General features: G+C 42.0%; 1 protein-coding gene across 21 annotated transcripts in view; it reads right to left on the bottom strand.

The window, feature by feature from the left end:
* LOC116385337 (adhesion G protein-coupled receptor L3) overlaps positions 1–21421 on the bottom strand; it is a 188225-nt gene that overhangs the window by 42021 nt on the left and 124783 nt on the right. For 15 of the 21 annotated variants that reach the window (XM_031850686.1, XM_031850685.1, XM_031850698.1 and 12 more), the window contains 5 exons: positions 19963–20316; positions 16757–16860; positions 14234–14419; positions 12106–12144; positions 3728–3911 (listed from right to left, as the gene is read on the bottom strand). In XM_031850686.1, the coding sequence (XP_031706546.1) occupies positions 3728–3911; positions 12106–12144; positions 14234–14419; positions 16757–16860; positions 19963–20316 (867 nt within the window). The remainder of the gene's footprint in view (positions 1–3727; positions 3912–12105; positions 12145–14233; positions 14420–16756; positions 16861–19962; positions 20317–21421) is intronic. The other 6 variants (XM_031850702.1, XM_031850705.1, XM_031850700.1 and 3 more) reach the window with 1 other exon arrangement.

Genomic DNA, 21421 nt, shown 5'->3' on the forward strand with positions numbered 1-21421 from the left:
TTGCCCATACACTGACTATATAACATAAACAAGACATGAGACCTTAATGATGTTCAGTACCTTCAAACCTTGAAAAAAAAAATCCTTTCAACATGTGGTAAATGCCATAAGAGAAGTGTAAAACTAACTGAACAATAAAAGTGATCAGGCTTTGGAATGAACCTGACCTCCTTATAACTTATTTGGTCTCATTGCCATTAGATAAAGACCTATAAAACTACAACACACAGCAGCCAAAAGTAAACATCTCCAATCCACTTCACTGATTCAAAAAGCCAGTCCCCTATATTGCTGGTTTTATTAATCCAAGCACCTCCAACGAGCACTAATTGCAACACATCCTGATTCATGCAGCAGAAGGACTGCCTCCCTCTCAACTCTTCATATGAAGGGCAGGTTTGTGTTCTGCTGTAGGCCTCTTAATCAAATGACAATCAAGTGTTTCAGGTGACATTGTTTCCTTTTAAGTTTGTCTTCGGCCTTCATTTCAAAGAATCCTTTTCTCGAGAGGAGCGGAGAGAGCAAGAGATACAAGGATATAAAGACCAGCTTCGGAAGACGAGCTTACTTCTGTGGCAGCTCAACAGCTGTTGAGTCTGAAGCGAGCTCCTAATTTATGGTTCAAAGACTACGGCGTCATACCGCAGAGGAGCTGCTGAGAGGAGCCCAGCTGAAATAAAAAAAAAAGCTCATTCCATCAGAGTTATTACGGTATGATCCAATTCAGTTTGATTCAAGCAGTCGAGTGTGCTCTAATCTCGAGTACGGGTGACCTGAGCGAAGTCTGGGCATTCCTAAATGTCACATTATCTCCCAAAGCACTGAGACGAATCCTCTGATTCATTGCGAGGCAGAGGTACAGAAAAGCAGTTGCACGAATGGCAAATTCCAACAGATGAGGTGAGCAGTATGGACTTACACAGGTGATAGGAGTAAATAACTGAACTGCCATTACTGCTGTGGCAGCTCATTTGTACACTCAGATGACGTGTTGGGATTTCTTGGCCAAGCTCAATGAATTAGTGAAGTCTAGTCATCAGATTGAGGTTTCCTGATAACCAGCGGTGAGACTGCAGGAAGTTCAATAAGCCCGTCCGAGGTGTTTTAACGGTATAACTGAAACTATTACAATGTATTTTGTTGGTGGGTTTTTTTTCCACAAAGGTGATGTCATGAACAATTCCATTCAAATGTTTTGGGTCGGAATAACATTCACTTTCATATCGGCTCCCTTCATCTGCTTGAGAGGGTGATTTCCGACCGCGATCAGTCCAAAACGTTTCACGGTCAATGACACCGCATTCGTTTCCTGCTATGCCTATGCTAATGGCGGGTCATCTCTGGCGCAACGCAAAAAAAAAAACTGGCTGGCAGATCTTAGTGTGCAGTGGAGAATCTCAAACACAATGCCATCCAAGTGTAGGAAAACTTCATCAAGCCTGATAAGGCATTCAAGCTGATGATCTGATGTCAGTGGGCTGTGACACCTCTTGTCTTTGCTAAAGGTTAGTGCCCACGGAAAGATACAGAGAGGCCACATTTAATCCTCCCTTTGTATCCGTTTCCCATACTTTCTCTTAAGAAAAAAAACCTTTGTATTAATGTTCTCTTGTGCTTTTGCAAAGGCCAGGGGGTTTTGGTGATACATTCCTATTCGACTTAGCTAAGACAATACCCCAGATAGCTCACCATTCCCTGGATTCCAAGCCTGCCGTTGGAATAAAGAAAGCATTTCTCTTCTCCCTCTCTAACTCTCTCTCCCCCGTGTGGTTGTGTAAAAGAGCTTACGACGGGCTTTAGGGAATTCCTTTGATGCCATAGTCGTCGTTGGACCCAAAGGCTACACCTTCAAAGCCCGCCTAAATAACACGCTAATCGGCAGAAATCTGCTCATGAGATTATCGCGCGGAGAGCGAAGCACGCTCTTGCGCAGATAAAGCCCGAGACGAGCGCATGCACTGTGACGTGTAAACACAAACACAGACACAATGGGTGAGGAAATATCCCTCTTCTTTGAAAGTGAAGAAAATAGATCTCATTATGAGCTTAAACCTAAAATTGGAATGAGGCTTCGGGGTTCATTTTGAAGCAGGAAAAAAAACGGCTCATTGAGAAATGTGTAACCAGGTGCAATGAGCTACAGTACACCTGCACACACACAAAACACGTTTCACTACCTTGCATGGCATGAGGAATTGCAGGGGCCAACTGGCTGGACAAAAAAATAAAAACAAGCCGAAATAACAGAGAGATAAGACCCAGTAAACATGTCACCAGCACATAATTAACCAGACTACCACGATGCACTATAAAGTCTCACTCCAGTTGAGCAGGCATCGTCTCTAAACGAGCCCAGAACCTCCTTAATACCCACATGAAGTGTGTGCCAGATACAATAAAATCATTTTATAAATTCTCCTTACGCTCGCTTCCTTTTTAAGTCTGTAGACCTATATTTTTAGGTTGCCATGGCAGCAGGAATTTAGAAAAAAATCCCCACTTCTTTAGAGCGGAGGTCGATACATCATAACATTATTTTTTCTTAATTCCCCGGGCCCCACTCGCCGCCCTGTGCAAAAAAAAGGTTCTTTTATTTTGTGCTTCATGAATAGCTCTCAATGTAAACGGCAGTTTTAATAAATTATACGTTTGAACAACTGATGTATCCAGTTTATAAAAGCTCAACGAGGGGAAATATTGACGACAGTTGTTCCATTATCTGCGCTCACTTGGTATTTATACACTTAATAGTGAGCACTGATCCCTGATCTGCACAACTAGTGGTTCATTCCGGCTAATAATTAACAGAGTATAAGTACAATCATTTGAGATAATTGTTCATTTACAACTGACTGCCATCAGACATAAGCAGCCCTGTCATAATGTAACCTCCTGCAAGGGAGAAATAATGAATCCAGTAACCGTCACACTTCGTTCCAGCGCCTCAAGGACACCGCTGTCAATACGATAGCGCCGTGGATCAATAGCTGTATGGTGAACTTCGTAACCCACGGTACAAATGGCAAGACCGGGATGAAACACTTCAGACACATGAGGGAAGGGACCCACTGGAACACCAAACATTCAGCTTTTTTAAATAGCTTCCAGTTTTCTAAATATCATAATTGACAATGCAGAGCCAATAATCTGTTTTTCAGCAGCTTGAGAAGAAATTAACTTGACTCTATCCAAGATGGTTTACTCATGCAGACAGACCAAATTAAAGTGTGATTTGTTTGCTGGCATACCGTTTTCATTGCTTTTATTGCAAAAAAAAAAAAGAAAAGAAATCCAGAGCTCTCAACCAAATGACCTCATCAGAATTTGATCCATTACTTTCCAATTTAATTTGAAAAGTATAGAAGAGCCATTTCATTAGATTGTTCTATGCCATGTACAGTAAAAGTGTGCGAGGAACCACAAGGAGCCGGAGGAAGTCTCTAGTCTCTATGCTTTCAACCGGCTGGACCGGAGAAAGACTTTGGCGCCAGAACAACAAGGTCAAAACGTGAAAGCCTGAAAAAACGTTTTGGCCTTTAGTGTCCAGTTAACAACCTTCTTAGGAATTCATGGGGTGCCATTTTGGAACGTGATTCAGTTTTTTCTAAAAACAACAACATTCCACACATCGTATTCTCATATGTCTTAAAACAAATTACAAAATGTACAATAAATGACATTTGCATGTGAAGATTGCCAACTAAAAATTGTCTTTGCTTGTACTCACGGATGTTGTCGGTGTTCTCCTGCACAATGTCCGTCTTCAGCAGGTTGTCAGCCAGGACAAAGGCCCCTTGCTCCACCGTGTCCAGCAGCATGGTGGCGGCCCGCAGCTGCTCGCCTGTGCTCAGCTCCCTCCATGCAGCCTGGGCCTGAGGCTGCAGCAAATTGTTGACCGTCTCCACCATGGCCTGGGGGAGTCCAAATCATTGATTCAGTCAACAGAAGCTATAAGCCGGCCTGGGACTGCTGTTGTTTGACATGGTGATTTGGTAAACGGTGAGGGTGAAGGAAGTGAAATGAGAGTTCAGGACTGAAAAAACAAAACAAATAACATAATCCTGTGGGATCGTGCAAGGAAGAAGCGTGGCGTGTTTGTTTTTCTTTCTTCCCATTTTGCATTTCATAATCATCTTTCTACTGAGTCGTTTCATGACCTTATTTCCAATTCATTGACAAGTTTTGCGTTTGGACACGGAGCGTAACTGGTAGCAGCAACACCTGAATCTGTAATGACATCGGATGTGTCGTTAAATTGCTTTTGTTACCGTTTCCCTTCATCTGGACTACAAGCAGAATTAATCATGTAAGTGAATCAGAACCAATGCTTACAAGCCTAGAGGCCAGTTTCTTACATGACTTGAGGCTATAGAGTCTTTAATTGGTGTGATTAATGTTCTTCCATGCAGACAATCCCAATACACAAAAGCACAGCAAAAAACAAAAGCAACATTGAGACATGCCAATGGATGGACAAGGTGTTTCCTGGTAGCAACGATCCTCAGCTATTCAGCTCACATCCTTCCTGCATAAATAGCACCGAACAACTATCGTGCCCTCTCTAATCTCCTCACAACAATGCCGAAGCCAGTAAGCAAGGAAGAGACAAGAACATTCTCGAGGCATGATGAAAAATTAAGAGCTATTAAAGATTTAAAAAATGCCAATGGCAAGATTTATGAATGGAATACTAATTGGTCGGGCACCACTGCACTGAAGAGCAAAGTGAGCCGGACTGCAATCGGAATTAAGAGTTATTTCAAAGCCGTTACAATACAGTAGGTGGTCAAACAAAGCATTAATACACAATATCCATAATGCATCATAAACATACTTAGAAGGTCAAATTACATAATACTGACATTTCTTTGCAAGGATCATGGTGTGTTATAACGAGTTAAAAAAAATCACAAATGAAAAAGAAACACAAAAAACTGGAAAATTAATTTTTACTTTACTTAAAGCAAACACTGACAACTTAGTTACTTAATCATGTTATAGTGCCTCATAACAGTAATTATAATACATTAGGAATATACTATATTTGATTACAATTATGGGAATTATAATACAATATGATCCTTGAAAAAAACGTTTTAATGAGTGACCAGCAATTATGATGCAACATTAACCTAATAATAAGTCATAAAATGCTTTATGTGTTAAAATGATTGTGAATAACAATTCCATTAGTTACACATCTTATAAGTATGTATATAATGCATTATAAATATATGTGTTCATCATGTGTTATGATTATTGATGTCAAGCACTTTTAATATTACACAGCACTAAAAACAGATATCTCATAAGTATGTTTGTAATGCATTATAGACACCGGTGTCATAGAAGGTGTTTTCCAAACATTTCAGAAGAATCCCAAAAATGTGTTTGACTTTTGATTCTCCATTTGCACTTTCGTTAGATTCATGTGTGTGGAAAAGAAACAGGGGGTCTCACGACAGAAACTTCTCTCTGAACTTGGCTTAGATCCCCGTTTTGATCAATGGATTATGAAAAGGAATAAGAGTTTTAGTACGACTCAAAATCAGCATGGGGATGAAGCCAAAGGCGATAAGAGAAATCATGTGCTCTAGTGTATCAAATGAATTCTTGATCGAGAGAGAGAGAAAAAAAAAAACTGGCTTTACCAAGCAACTAGTCACCAATCATAAGTGTAACGGACCCCCCCCCCCCCCCCCACAATCACTTCATAATGTTAAGATGTACGCGTTTGTTTCAAATCACTGCGACAGCAAGAGGAGACGGAGGACCGACTGTATTCAACTCACTGGCGCTGGATGAGAATTTCAAACAGCACCAGCTGGCTTTTCCTCATTCAAAACATACCCTGCACACATTAAGCCGCCCACACCCAGACACCACACACACACACACCGTCAGAGACTGACGCAAGAGTGAACACACACCTCTGCACCTGCTAGTATACAAAAAAACACAAGACAAACTCGCAGGCACATGCACATGCACGTGCACAGACTAGTCTACCAACTTTGATGTAATTATTCATTATCTGCAGCCAATCTCCAATCACACCTTTTGACATTCTGCCAGAGGCAGAGGTTGATTCACTCTCAATTAAGGAGCTCTTTGTCTTCAGGCACCGACACTTTTTTCTTTCCCCCCTTTGTTCAACACTGCAAGATTCTTTTTTTTCCAGCACTTCTTAAAACACTGAAATAATGGTTATTCGGGGGAAAGGATGGATGGACTTGCAGAGGAGGCAGTCTCGCTTCTTCGCATGCAGAAGAGACGTACAAAAAAACAACAACAACAACAAATAATATCACACCACTAAAGACAGAGGGATTGGGTCACAAACTGGATGAGGAGGGATTATACGATGGATAATTGATAAACAAGAGTGAATTAAACAACTGAGGGAAGGTTCTACAGTATGTATCAAACGTTTATATTGGAAAGGTCATTTTTCTTACAGGCCCTTCAGGCATGTATAACATCATCAGAGGAAATGCAATAAAGCTGACATTCACTCACGGTGCATCATTTGGACATGCAATAGATTACCAAATCACTCGGATGCAAATTATTCATTACTGGTATTAATATGCGTGTAGCATGCCAATTTCCCCCTCATTCAAGCCAGAGAATGAAATGATGATATAAAGACTGTAGAGTAGTGTCTACATGTTGGAAACCAGTATACTTTACAGAGAAGACAATTACCTTAACTTGAGCTACACTACACATACAATATAATGGGGAAAATGAAGTCTTTTAGTGTTTATGATCACAAAAAAGAAACTACGTGTTGGATTTGCTGCAGAGGAAAAGAAAACAAGAGCCGGGACAATCACACTGTACTTCTGTGTTATTACTTTGTGCCCCTGAGATTTTTGTTAAGCTATCTATGTTGCCAAAGATCACTGGCGCTATCATTTAGGACACTGTCTGGGACATTGGGGTTTTTTACATTTTACAAAAGAAGACGAAAGACATTTTGGGATAAACTCTCATTTGCTTTCTTGCAGACAGTTAAGATGAGAACCTTGATGACAATCATGTCTGTACGGTAAATATGACGCTAAGACCAGCAGCCAGTTAGCTTAGCATAAATATGTTAACGTGGATCAAACAATCAGTCGGTATTTGTGGTAGTTAGTGAGCTTTAGAGGTAATTAGGGAGGGAAGCCGTTTCCCCCATTTCTAGTTGATGTGCTAAGCTAAGCTAGGCTAACTGGCAGCTGGAGAGAGGTATCGATCATCGTACCCAACTCTCAGCAAGACAAAAATCATTTTCCAAAATGGCAAACTATTTCTCTGAGGACACTTCAAAGCCATGTTTTTAAAAAATCCTAGTTATGACTCTGATGCCAAATACATGATACATTTGCAGATTTACATGTTGCCCTCCTACCAAATACAACCTGTATGTATACATTTGTCTCTAAACTTACAAGCAGTATGTACGCGTGTACAAGGTGTGTATCCGGCCAATCGTTCAGGACAAAAAGACATCATTTGTCTTCTTGATCCATCCAGGTAATGTAACTGTGTGGCCTTTTGGAAGATAGGCTTATTCATTTTCTTGTGAGGCATAGATGAAAAGGAATGATACCATGCTCATGTGTGCATGGTAAATATGAAGGTACAGCCAGCTGCCGGTTTGCTTGGGATGTGCAGCCAAGCATCACATCACTACCATCATCTCGGTCTGTGCAGGTGAGACGGGACGGTGGCTTGCTGCTACTTTACTGTCATTAGCACACTGCCACTCCATCTGTCAAATGCAGCAGCTCAGTCTACTGCAGCAAACTCCCAAGCGTTTTTTTAAGCTACATTGCATTCCTACGTCGAAAGAACGTAAACCAGCAGAAAAAACCAACAACTATATTTTGGTTTCTGGTACATGAGGACATGCTAATCGTTAACTGGACTCACTGCTGGAATGTTCAACTTGGAACAAGCGTTGATGACTGGGCGTGAAAAGCTGCAGTGCACAGGCCATTTACACCAATGCAGACGGAAGGAAGGGAGAGGTGGACATTAGCGTGCGCTTGGCAGGATTCCAAGCCAGCCTATGGTGTGTGTGTGCTTTCATCTGTGTGCTGATTGATGAAATGAACTCTGGGTCTGGGAAATTGATTCTGGCTGAGGCTGATCTCCCTTCTCTTCCCTTTCTGGCTTGCTCGTTGGTCGGCTTTCTGTGTACACCCGTTTCTCCTCCCTCCTCCCATCCTGTTGACCAGTCGGTTCCTCTCACTTGTTTTCTCTCACCGACGTTGACAGCCGATGGGGAAAAAAACACCACAAACAATCTTGTTCTCTCAGTCCTCAATCTGACTAGATGTCTCTTGGCGCAGGTGAAGCTGTTGCATCATTTCTTTATTCCTTTTGCCTGTTTCATTTGACCTGCTAGCCAAAGCAGTCTTTGAAAATCTCTGCAACCTTCACGTTTAATATTTCATGAAACCTTCCCCCTCTTGTAAGTGGGTGGTTGTGTCTGTATTTGTGAGTTACTGAGGGATTACCATTGTGTTTTCTGTCTTAGGTTTAATCTTACAATTGTACAAGACCCAAATAGCAACCCTCTATGTATATACTATATAAATGGCAGAGAGAGGCAGACTCTAAGAGACTTTTAAAAAGTGTTAATTCCACAGCGCTAACTCCGTCAGTACAATAATCAGACCGCAACCTCCAATGGGTGATGTCACGATGACCACGTCCACTTCATAAAAAGATAGTCCTCTAAAACTCAGCACTTGGCTGCTCTGAGTTAAATTTTTTTAACAGAAATACAGTTTTGTAATCACCAATTATTTACTTATTCTTCCGTTCAATGAAAAGCTAACTTAACATTTCCTACACAGATATGTTAATTGAAAAGCCTTCCAGCACCCAAGGGCATGATTTCTCTAGTTTCTGGAACCCAGACATTCAGTGTCCTCTCATATTTGTCTGTGGCAGTCATTTAACTTTTTGAATTACTATTTGGAATTCAGGAATTTACAGTCTGTATGTATATATGTTTATACTGTATGTGTGTGTTTAAAAAAAGAACTACATAAAAACCTAAATATTTTCTTATGCTACATTTTACATACGTGTAACATAAACATGAAATCCTGAGTGCTGGAGAAATCCTTCTCTCTGCACCTTTGAGCAGAAACGCCTCGCACAGACTATTCAGGCAGAGCTGTGCACTGCAGGACAGATGAAGAGGTCTTGGTTATGAGGATGTGGTTATCTTCATCTTTTAACAAATTGACTACCAGGGAAATTTTATCATCTCGTTACATTGTTGAACGAGGAGCCTCCCCTCGTTTCGCCTGCTCTAAGGTCATCCTGCGCTGTGACACTCCCCCTAGTCATCTTTGCAAGGTGTCATTTTAATGAGAGGCCCGGAACTCAATATCCTCCCTGTATCCGAAGAATTCACACTCACTTGGCTCCCACTAAGGCACAAGATATTTGTTAATTTGTTATATTATGTGTTGAAATGGCCATATGCATGCATGATTTAAATGTAAGTCACAAATCTTCTGCTTTAAAACGAAATAAACGGCAAAGGAAGGAGCCATTCAAAGCTAGCGTGTTTGACTTTAGCTGCAACATGGATGGAGATAATCACAGTAATTGGACCATAATGTCCCCGCCTATAAACAAGCAGCCATTACTAGAACAAAAAGGCACAGAAGGCAGGCCGCTATTTCCATCATGTTTGTTTCGAAATCAAAAGGGCACAACAGAGAAACGTTCCTCCAGGGGAAAAACAGAACATAGGGAGTTGATAACTATACAGTACGCTTTGTAGCTTTATCAAGGCCAAATCCCTTTGGGTGGATTTAAATTAGCTATGACATGTGGCAGATATCAAGGTTTATGAACAATCAAGAAAGATTCAGAAGTCATAATTAATTATTGTTTCATCTGCACGGGATCAATAGAGGCAGGGAGATTGCTGCAGGTTGAACCGTTTGTGAATATGTAATTGAAACAGCAAATGAAGCTATTCCTATTGAAACTCCCTGATGATACGAACAAGATGAAGACCTAAGTACCTTTTCAAGTCAAGTGTCATCTTGTTTTTTCATCTTGTTTACCACTTCAACAAGATAAAAGCCCTCAGTCAAGGCGAGACTGACTCGTCATCTCATCATCCCATTTAGACCTTAAGCCCAGCACTTTATTTTGGACAATGTCCTCCTTCACCACAACAACACCTGCACTCACACAATCTGCCTCCCCCAAGTACTGTCGAAGTCTCTTTCCAGCACCGTCTCTGAGCAGAGGGACAGCAAAGGCAGGTGCGCCTCTCATTTGCTTTGTATTCCTCTGCTAATCCCATTTATAACAACCACCAGGGCCCTGTTGGAGAAAACATTGCCCAATTTCCCTAATCAATGAAAGTCCCTCAAAGGCTGGCAGCGTGTGCAGTCAATGCCTGTGTTCACCTAAGGCCACAGATGTTGCTCCATTATTCCGGTTCGTCAAGTGAAAGCTCCACACTGTTTGTCAATCCAGCGATGGAACGGCTGAGAGGAGGAGGTGCACAGCCGGGTATAGTGTGTACAGTCGTGTATGGTGATGTGTACTACATCCTCAGCATATACAAAACATGAACCCAGATGCAGCCGTAAAAAAAGCATCCAGATGTGTGTAAATCAATTTACATTTGTATGTCATTTTTTAATGTGTTCATGTTCTTTAGCCATGCTCGTAGCAGGCTGAAACATCTTTTAAAAAAATTGGATTGCCATGTAATTCTGAGCAGATATTCACGGGATGAAACCCAATAACTATGAGGTTGACATTTTCATTTCTTAGGGAAATGTCTCCCCTCTGGATGAGTGGTAATAACATCTAGCGCTAATATACGTTCAGTTGGTTTCGTGTCAATTAGCAAATGTTAGCATGCTAACATGCAAAACTAAGATGGATAACATAGTAAACATTATACCTGTTAAACATCAGCATGTTGACACTGTCATTTTGCACCAAGCCCTGAGAATTTGGTCGACAGTGGGAGTCCATGACAGGAAGAACGTTATATTTCAGAATTTGGCTACCCAGACTATTGGCATTCGTTGGCAAAAACAAAGACGAAAATAGGACACCACCAGCCTTATCCTCTGAGCATCTCACGCTCACAAACCCATCTGCACATGTGAGCACGCTCAGCCAATATGAAAGCATTCCAGTTGGATGTCATTTCCATAATCACATGACTATCCACAGCAAAGTGCCTTCTGACATGCCTCAGAGGAATCGAGGCAAATACAGGTTGCTTTAACATGAGCGCTGCAGAGCATACATACAACACAACATCTGCCTATGATGTGAAGGTTTATTGGAGCCATCTGTACGGCAGACATGGATGTCAACTTATTCCATAGTTCTCTTGTCAAGGTAGACTCCTCATACTGATGGCGGCTAGTGTGTCACCCCAGGGATAACAAAATAACTCAGTAGCCAGAGAAATAGCTGACGGAAGCAATAGACACCCCCCCTAAATTAGGACACGCATGTATTATGCATCAGGGGGACTCATAACATGCCATGACTTTGGCTGACTTAGTAGTTAGAAGTTGAGTTGCTGGTATAATGAGGTCACTTCTTTTGGCTCTTAAGCATGTGCTGAGAAATGTAGGAGCGCGTTACATCTCAGTGAGCCTGATTTTTGACTGATGCTATCCTCTTATGCGGGTTACTTCACTGGAGAGCAGACGGGATGGTTTAAGGGTGAAATCCTGGAGAAACCCACAATGGATTTATGGCATTTGAAAATATAGAAATTCTCAGCCTCATGCTGAGGCCACACATAAGGGGAGGTGGGAGAATATCACGACATACTGTATGCATGCAAGGTACAACGATGACATATGAGATGACTCTTATATGTTGGATTGAGACACTGATGTTGACTTGGAAATTATGCACTGTGAAATTAGATCCTTCAATTTAATATCATGTAAATATACATATATCCACATAAATGTATATATATATAGTTATTTCCACTTAAAAAGGTCAAACTTCAATGATATGGTAAACACGACGGTACAGTTTCCACAATGATGGAATGGAAAGTGGGTACGGGGAAAAGTTTGCTCCAAATACCTGAACATAAAAGCGGCAAGAGCGCTCTCTTTTCTGCAGCTGCAACCCAAAGGAAATGCAAATAGTTAGCAAAAGGTCATCGATTCAAACAAACCCCACTTGAATACATTTCCTCTGTTTGAAGTACAGCTTTGAGAGTGGGGAGAGAGAAAAAAAAAAGCATTTTACTTTTGCAACAATCACTTCCATAAATTGTGTGCAAAGTATTATATAAAATACATGAATTATACACCGCCGAAGAAAAACACTTGTGTGTTAATTAGCACTGAAATGAGACACACTAGACATTTGGGAGCACGCCTCCGACACTTTTAAATCTGATTTTCCAGTTTTTTTTTGATCATTTATATTTTTCACTTTAGAAATTCAATGAGAACTCAGGAGAGCTATTTATCTTTTGAACCTCTGCCACGGTTCAAGGAGAGTTAGCGCTGACAACAATTTAGTATACCTGAAAAATGACAGGAAGCTCAGTCTCGAAGAAAGGCTGTCATCAGCACTCCGTGGAGAGTGGATGATTTTAATTGAGTTCTGATACAAGCAAGGTAGCCAACAGTGCTACTATGTGGCTTAACAGTTCCATGCTAAATCCCATGCAGATTAGCTCCAAAGAGTACCATCTCCCCTTAAAGGAGCCTCTTGCTCTACATCACATCCCACTCTTCTGGAAACGCTCCCGTCAGTACCGTTAGCCAGCAACCCTTTGATCATGAAAACGAAACTGATCCCACCGTTTGCCAACTCAATCCTTTCATTGTCTGCTTGGCAGAAAGCATTGCGCTTCGCTATCAAAAAGAAAAATTCGCTTTAATTCGCTTAGCTCTTTGCAGATTGTGTCAAAATGATTGAACTCGGGAGGTAAACATCAGCCACTGCCAGAGCAGAGAGGAAGAGTTCTGTGAGGTCTCACTAGCAAAGGATGTCACTAGCAAAGATGGCGAACAGAAGGGAAAGAGATCGACAGATTGTTCTCCATCGATGCACCAAGGATGCAAGGATGGAGTATACAGTATATGGAGGACAGAGAATTATAAATCACAAGTAATCCCATGACCTTATCATGGATTTGAAAGGTTTCTTTTTTCATATCCCTCAACCCAACTGCGGTTTTTATTCTTGCCCTTCACGCATCTTTACAAGAGAAGCTAAAGACTTCAAATGCAATCGCAACCACAGCAGTAGCCTCTATCTTGAGTGTTCCGTTTTTTATGAACAAACCCGTTTTTCAAGAGGCATTATAAACTCTAGTTGCCCCTCAATGTGGATTTGCTCATCACAATCCCTTCTGAGGCCTTTTGGCCATCTTTACTGCCTCCCCCCTCTCCATTGGAGAAAACTGGCACTAAAATCTCAATGGGGACATCTGTGTCTGCTGCGGCAATGAAATAAAAAAACGTCCCGAAAAAAAAACTATTGGCGAACAGGTGTTCGTGTTTCTCTACAAGTGAAGCCGCTCCAGCAAATTAACGACTGACATTTTGAATCTCACTAATGTTTGCTTTTCTGTTGGCTGCTCAGCAGACAGAAAGTATTATTTTAGATCGCTTTGCCTGAGTGGCCCTAACTGTGCTCCGCTGCGAATTGGGGAGTAAATGCATTAGATCGAGGTTCAGCAAAAAAAAAAAAAAAAAGAAAAACTGCACTCCCACAGTTTAGATCCAGCCGAATGAGAACTTACCGGGTCTCATTAATACAAATCAAGTGGTGCAAGGGTAGTGCTTTTGACGAGCATGACATATGGATAACATATTTTAAACTAAATCAATAGTAGAATACATGATACCCGTGTTAAGAGATGTGTCTGAGCTTTACACTGAAATTGAAGGACCACAGGAAAACGGAAATCATTTTATCTGACAGCACTAGGCCAAATAGCAGATCATTAAAAGAATACCTACTGTTCAGTTTAGACTGGATTGAGGTTTTGTGGTAGGTAGGCCTCCACATTTAAAAAGGTTTAGGAGTCAGATTGAAAAGGCTGACTTAAAGATTGGCACTTTTGAGTTAAATTGCAACAGGGTGAACAAGCAGGGGAATAGATCACCATTCCTGCAGGCCATTGTTTGTCCAGCCTGTTAAGTTAGTAGGCAAAGGAGAAGTGAATAGGATATTTCTTCTGTCACACTACCTTGTTCAGGCTTCGTGCTGCACTGTCTTTGCCACCTGGCGTGAGGTTCCTCAGCTGCACGTCGAGGAGATCCACCAGCTGAACCATGGCCTTCACTGTGAAGGTGATGTCTCCGGCCTGAAGATTGCGCTTCGTTTGCTCCGCCAACTCCCTGGCAATGACCGCAGCTGTCTCTCCAGCTTTTAGCTGTGACAAAAAGGGACAAACCGAGAGAAACATTTGAATACCTGAACTGGTTAACATTTATTCCTGTACAGCTGAACAAACAAGCCTCATATCTATATAGCTTTTACTGTATCATTGTTACAACCTATACAGGGGAAAACATGACAAATTGCACTATACAAGTGTGTGACCCCTTAAAATAAATGCCGTTTAGCCTGTACATTTTCCCCCCCCAACGGCTGCTATAGTGCACACAATTAATGTTGCAAGACGGTACTCAGCTGAGTGTACACACTGGGGCCAATATTGTATCCAGAGGCAATTTTGCTACTATTGAGGCAATTTCCCCAGATACTTCCCAGAAATTATTTTTTTGTTCGAAAGCTTTACGTGATTTTTGTGTCATGGGATTTGTGGAAAACAGAACAATATCAATGATGATTTGTGAGCATTTGCTTTTTTGTTGTTGTGAGACCCAAAAACAAACTTCGCCGCATAATGTTTTGGAGACCTTTCACGTTCTATTTTTTCTCATTTTGTTTCTCTCACATTTATTTCTGACACGCTCAGACTCTACCAATGTTACCAGAATCCTTTCTCTCACATTACTGTTTCACTGACTCTTGGGGATGTTTACACTCCAGCAACCCCAGCCAACGTTACCAGAGATGAACTTTTTGTTTGACAAACGCATCCATTAGTCGCATGTATCATGTAGTTTTGCTTACAATAGAAGGGAGAGTGCCCCGTGCTATTTCCTTTCAAAGGAGAAACTTCCCTAGCTAACTTGTGACCTAAGGAGGCATCTGCTTATTGGCTAATGAGGCTTCACCACAAACCCTGAAAGGTTTGCTCACAAACTTTATACTTTGCCGAGTTATTTATCCTGGTTTTCAAATTAGTGTGTGTACATACAGTATCAGCCCAGCTCTCCCTAAATAAATGGGTCTTAACAACTCAGAAACATAACAACTAATTATTTTTCAGTGCATTGCCATGTTTTGTTTTCAATTCATATGAAATGTATAGTGGGAAATAAAATACTTTGATGAGTATAAAATAGACATAAAAGTGATTTGAAAGTCACCAAATCAGACTGACTGATTGACTGGACCAAAACCTTTTTACATGCCGATAACCATAACACAAACATTACGTAAGAGTTGGTCTCAATTGTGAACACTAAATAACCTGATTTGTGCAGTCGACTTTCATGCAGAACACCCTTTTGATCTGATGTCTTTCAAAAGGACCGGTACCTTCAGCGTTTTACTAATAGACTAGGTGTGGTAAGATGAGCCTAAAAACTGCAGTTACACCAACTATACCGATTTACTCTGGCATCACCTGCTGTCATCGCCTGTGGGTTTATTAGTCAAGCCAATTATGCTGCTTCAATTGGTCTTCACAGAGAGGTGCATGCAGGGGATCTGGTCTCTGGAAGACGTTTTCCTCATTTCCCTCTCTGCTCTTGTCTCTTAATGAGAGGAGCTGGGGATGCCGGGTAGATAGCCGTGTTTCGTTTCTCTCTCTCTCTCTCTTTCAGTTTATCTTATGTGAATTCATTCTCTTTTTAGTCTCTACAGTTTCCTTTTCTCATTTGGTCTACAGTACAATCTGGTAATGAGCAGTGCCACATTCAAGACAACGGCACCAGATATAAAATGACAAAGTGCCAGATGGGTATTCCACATCTCTGACATGTTGATCTTCGTTAAAGCCGTCCTGTCTTCACACTGCTGAAGTGTTGACTCGCTTTTAAAAGATGAATATTCGACATTAGAATCACACTGTTGCTGTTCAATCCATGCAGCAACATAGCAAGAGGCCATATAGCAAGCTCAGGAAGACATCGCTCTAGTTCATTTCTAGCCTGAAGTGGAGCTTTATTGCGGCGCTCAAACGGTGCAGCGCTGTACAGAAATGCACCTGGTAATTTCTCTCCCCTTTCTATTTTGTTCCCCAGCAGCCATTCTCCATCTAAATCGGCAAACTACAGTTTGTTTAATGGGCCGAGCTTTGTGCTGTTGAGTAGATCATAAGTGTTAAAACATGCACGCCTCAGGGCCCTATGAGTTTAAAGGGAGAACATTGCCTGCAATTCATAACCTGGAACCCTGATCCTCACTTGCAGTAACCTCCTCCTCCTCTTTAGATCCGATTCTATTGCAGCTTCAAACATAGGAAGCTTTATGTGAGGCTTTGAATAATAACTTGCCCCGTAGAGGAGATACAAATCGTTTGTGCTTGAGAAACATAGAATGCAAATTGCTGCTGTGTCGTAAGACAGAAAGTGGTCTGGATCAGCTGTTCACTACACTATGGAGCTGTGGTACTGGTTCTCAATCAGCCTGGTACCTTCTGGCTGATGAGGTTGACCCAAGGGGAGGTGCAGTTGCTGAAATCAGGTCCCTGGGGGTCCCAGTACCCCTCTGGACCCACGCACAGGTATGAGGCCACACCTAGAGAGAGAGAGAGAAGAAAGACAGCGGCCTGGTGAGAACAATGACATCAAATTGTTCAGCTCAAGGGACAAAACCATGTCAGTAAAGACATGTTACAAAACAGTGACACGTGTTTTGTAACATGTGTGTGCGTGTTTTCTAAAAGACACATTTTTTCCTCGGTTTTGCATCAAAGAGTGATGGACTACACTATGCATTCAGTCTTGTCATCTAATGCCCAACTCTTCCGTATGTCAAGCACTTTTCCTACTTGCAAAACTTGTCGATATACAACTGCGATGTACCCAAAGAAGCACAATCCTTAATTAAATTAATGGCTGTAGCGAAAGGTAATTGGATGCTTTTTATCTTATTGTGACTGAAATGAAGTTGCTTCACTTGAGGACGGCCAAGCTCGCCCAGACAGTGTGTGTACTTCATCATTTAAAGTCAGACAGTGTCTGCATGTGGCAAGTTCATCTCCTGCATGAGAAAAATACACCAAATTAGGTGCCAATTATAAGTCTGCCATAGCTGAATTCATCACGAAAGGTCAATTAAGTTGGTCTGAGAGAACTGTCTCTGCTGACAGATGTGTAGTTTAGGAGTGTCAGTCTTACAATGTTCCATCTGGAACAATAACACCTACAGGTATTGATTAAAATCAAACAGTGTGACCATCATCTGTTAAGGCACTCTCTAATCCTACCTTCAACCTTCTCATAACTAATACATCAAATACACTTAATCAAGAGTTTTTTGTGCAAAAATGGATGCAATGTTTTCGAAAAAAACAAAGTCCGTCTTTGACTTGCTCTTCCACGTACCTTTAAATAACTTGCATCGATATTTTCAGAGCTGACATCAGCAAGGCTACATGCCGACATTTAATTGCCCTTGCTTGTGCTTCGAGAGAGAGACGGTGTGTTGGCGGGTGACACGACCGGCATTAGCGGATATATACTTTGATTGACATATAATTTCCTTCCGAGTCCACCTTGGACAGCCTTATGTTTGATGGTTTTATACGATAAGGGACTCTGCCTTCCCTCCTATATTGAGAGGCAGGAGAAGGAGCACGAAAAGAGGGAAGGAGTGAGAGAGGGAGTCAGACGGGTGTAGGGGGGAAACAGAATGATGGAAGGGGAGCTCGAGGAACTTTCAAAGACTGGCAGAGGAAGCTCACTGAGTCGTGTTCTGCTTGGCAGTGTCGTCTGAAGAGCAACGGCTTTGAAGAATGTGCCGAGAGGAGGTGGGGTATGTGTTCCTCTTATCTTGCCATATGACGGCTGTTAGTGAGGTCTCGACGGGCGCTGGTGTCGCCCATTAATGAAGCCTGTGTGTGTGTGTGTGTGTCTGAATCTGTGCACTGACTGATGAAATGAACGATTTTTTCAGGCTTTGAGCCAGATTCGAGGCTGTGATGTCACACCCCGATCTAGGGTGACTTGCTCTATAAAATAATCGTTAAAGAAAAATTTCAGAAAATTCCTGAACAAAGACATATTTCGCAATTTAGCATGTCTGATTTGCATTACCTCTTATTTTGGTTTTAATAGCTAGTGCAGCGCTTGCTCAAAACGTGCCGTTTGCTTCACACTCAATTCTTCGCTTCCTTGGTTCCTGAGGATTAGACCTACCGTGACATAGTTGCATCCCCTAGCAATGCTAGAGTACACGCGCCATTTAGGTGCAAAAGCTCACATGAACAGCAAAGAAAAGTGAGCTTTACCCAGCATGCTCAGCAGTGTTGGAAACTTTGTCTCCCACCAGCCAGAGGGACGGCGTTTCCGACTGTGGCAGCCTGAGCTCATCGCGGCCACACTGTAGACGATGTGATTCCACCAGACATGCAGCTCCCTGCTCTACCCCTACAATACACTCACAGGATGTACATAAAGAACCACTAATACATATGTTCCGTTGATCCAAAGAGCTCGCACTTGATTCATCTTGTATTTTGAGAATGCAGCAAGATCTTCAACCATATAACATCGGATCCTTTCCTTTAAAAAGTCGATGCGTTCAATGTAAGTGCTTGATCAGCACTCACACGGGTATTCGTACTTCCTGAAGTAAAGCTTTTATAGCTAAAGCACCCAACATTGATTTGTATCCTAATGCATACTTGACTTCATTCTCTTAGTATTGATACAAAGACAGAGCTGGAACAACATATAGGGAAACAAATGGTCAGATGCTTGATAAACACAAACGTGTTTAGCCATTAATTAATTACACCAATTGTATCCTGAGATACGGGAAATAAATATGGGTGTGTGGTGTAGGAGTTTCCACATTGATGCAAGGCTAAAGATAGTTTAGCATTGCATCAGTGAGTCAGGAATAGAGAGTGAGGCGAGAGGACAGGAAGCAAGACGATCGAGAGCTGCAGGGGAAGTGCAAACATAAACATCAGGGGGAGGAGCCAACAGTAGACTATCTCCAAACGAGAGTATTGACATCCTCACAGAGTGAAGGAATAAAGAAACATATATCTATATACACATATATTTCATTAGCAGAGTTAAACAGTTAAAGAGAGGAATGTTTGAAGTTTTGGAAGATGAATCAGGTTAACAAAATGTGACTATTTGGAATATCGTGTGATGTCTTATGTCTATAAACAAAAATGTCGTAAAAAAGTCCACTGTCAAGTTCAAAGGAATCTTTTCATACAACGTCAACAGTGACAGCTTCAATGACAATGAACAAAGAACTGATTAGCTCTCAATGTACTAGTGGATGTACATTCCAACTCTCACGACTTCTAATGAGCTTTAGGGAGTGAAAGAAAAAGATACTGGATATAAGTTGCTAAAATGAGTTTCCCCTCGTAAGGCAAAGAGGTTAACCTGATACGGTATATCTCAAGGTGAAATATCCACTATCAAAGCTCACTGGAGAGCTATACGTTCCATGTGGCCCGAATCCCCCCAACTAGAGGTCGAGGGTATGGCTCGCGAGAAGAATTTCAGGGCCTGCTGCCGTCACAATTTGGACCCAAAGAAATAATGGATGAATGGAAGGGCCTCATTTTATCTTCCAGAGAACCTGGACAACAAAATAAGACTATGAAGACTCCCTTTATCGATTTGACGCGACGCAAATCTGCATTACCTGTGGTTCCTGGTGGACAGGGCATCTTGGCCACCACGCCCAGCTTGGTCTTGGGCCAGGAGATGTCCATCATCACCAGGGGATTGCAGAACTCCACCCTGATGTTGGGAAGCTTGGAGGAAGGCGGCGCCCTGTTGCCGTCTCCTGGGAGCAAACCCTCCACCGGCGTCTGGACAGGGGCCACCACTGTGGATGTGGTCCGTGGCCACTGGCCCATTGCGGCCGTTGTGGCAGGCATCTTGGTAGTTGTAGTCCTGGCTGTTGTGGTCATCATGGTGACGGTGGTTGGTCGAGTGGTGGTCCTCGTTGTTATGGTCGTCGTGTCCATGTACACCAATACAGACGAGGACGTTTCTGGTAAAGGAGAAAGAAGCAGCAATGTGAACTGATAGATTTTTAGGAAAAATGCAGAGTTGGAAAAAGAAGATTGAGAATAAATGTCTTTCTCTTTTCAGTCACCCTTCATTAATGTCTGAGGGAAATGTACTTTAGTGGGAAAAAAAAGGCAGAGCGTACGCAGGGGTGGTTCTTTTCTTCCCTCCTTTCCACTTGTCTGTTTAAGAGGAGATAGTTCAAAGAGGATAAATTGGAACTGGCAGGTGTGACTTACATGGGCATGCATGGCGTCTAGTTTTGGACCCCCGCTGGCTAAGCCAAAAGACACACACCAAACGTACACAGCTGTGAAGTATAAAAGTTGCTGTTGACGAGGGCATATCTCTGTGAGTCAATAGCTGGGTGTTGTAGCTACATGCTATTTCTGGGTCAGACGGGACAAACTGAAATACCTCTTTCCTGGATGTGAGTCCTCCCTGTGGTTACACTCCAGGAGGTGCTTGCTAATGACACTGTTTACCTGAGCTGTTGGGGACGAGGGCTATCATAACATCATAACACCAGCACACACACACAGACACACACACACACACACAACAAGATGCACTGACTAGGTAATCCTTCTCTTCCCACTAAAATTCATATACACCTCCTCTACTCCGCGTCATCAATCATCCCATCTACTCAGCATTTTCTGTCCCTTTTTCCCCTGGGTCACTGATTGGAAAATAGGGGCCCCATATTTATTTAGCCACAGGCTTTTTATGAATGTGTGGACTTGGTTAAGCCACAGAGGGTCAGAGAAAACCCCGAGAGGTCATACTTCATAACATATCTTTGGAAAGTGGGAAGTAGCCAGTTTATTCCTATGAAACTGTGTCCTGTGGAATATAATTCAGGAGCGTTGCTCTGTGTTGCTCATTACACAGTTGCAGTATTTTTGCACAAAGATTCTTCAATATGCGATACTGGTATTTTCATATGTCATGATCTTATTACTGAGTGTAGTTTGGAATAAGGCAGCTTGCCGGAGTGCCTTTCAATAAATTCCTATGAGAGAGCATTTCTCACAAACTCACACACACACACACACACACACACACACACACACACACACACACAC

This window comes from Anarrhichthys ocellatus, unplaced genomic scaffold (assembly GCF_004355925.1).
Source record: "Anarrhichthys ocellatus isolate YVR2014 unplaced genomic scaffold, GSC_Weel_1.0 scaffold11, whole genome shotgun sequence".
NCBI lineage: Eukaryota > Metazoa > Chordata > Actinopteri > Perciformes > Anarhichadidae > Anarrhichthys > Anarrhichthys ocellatus.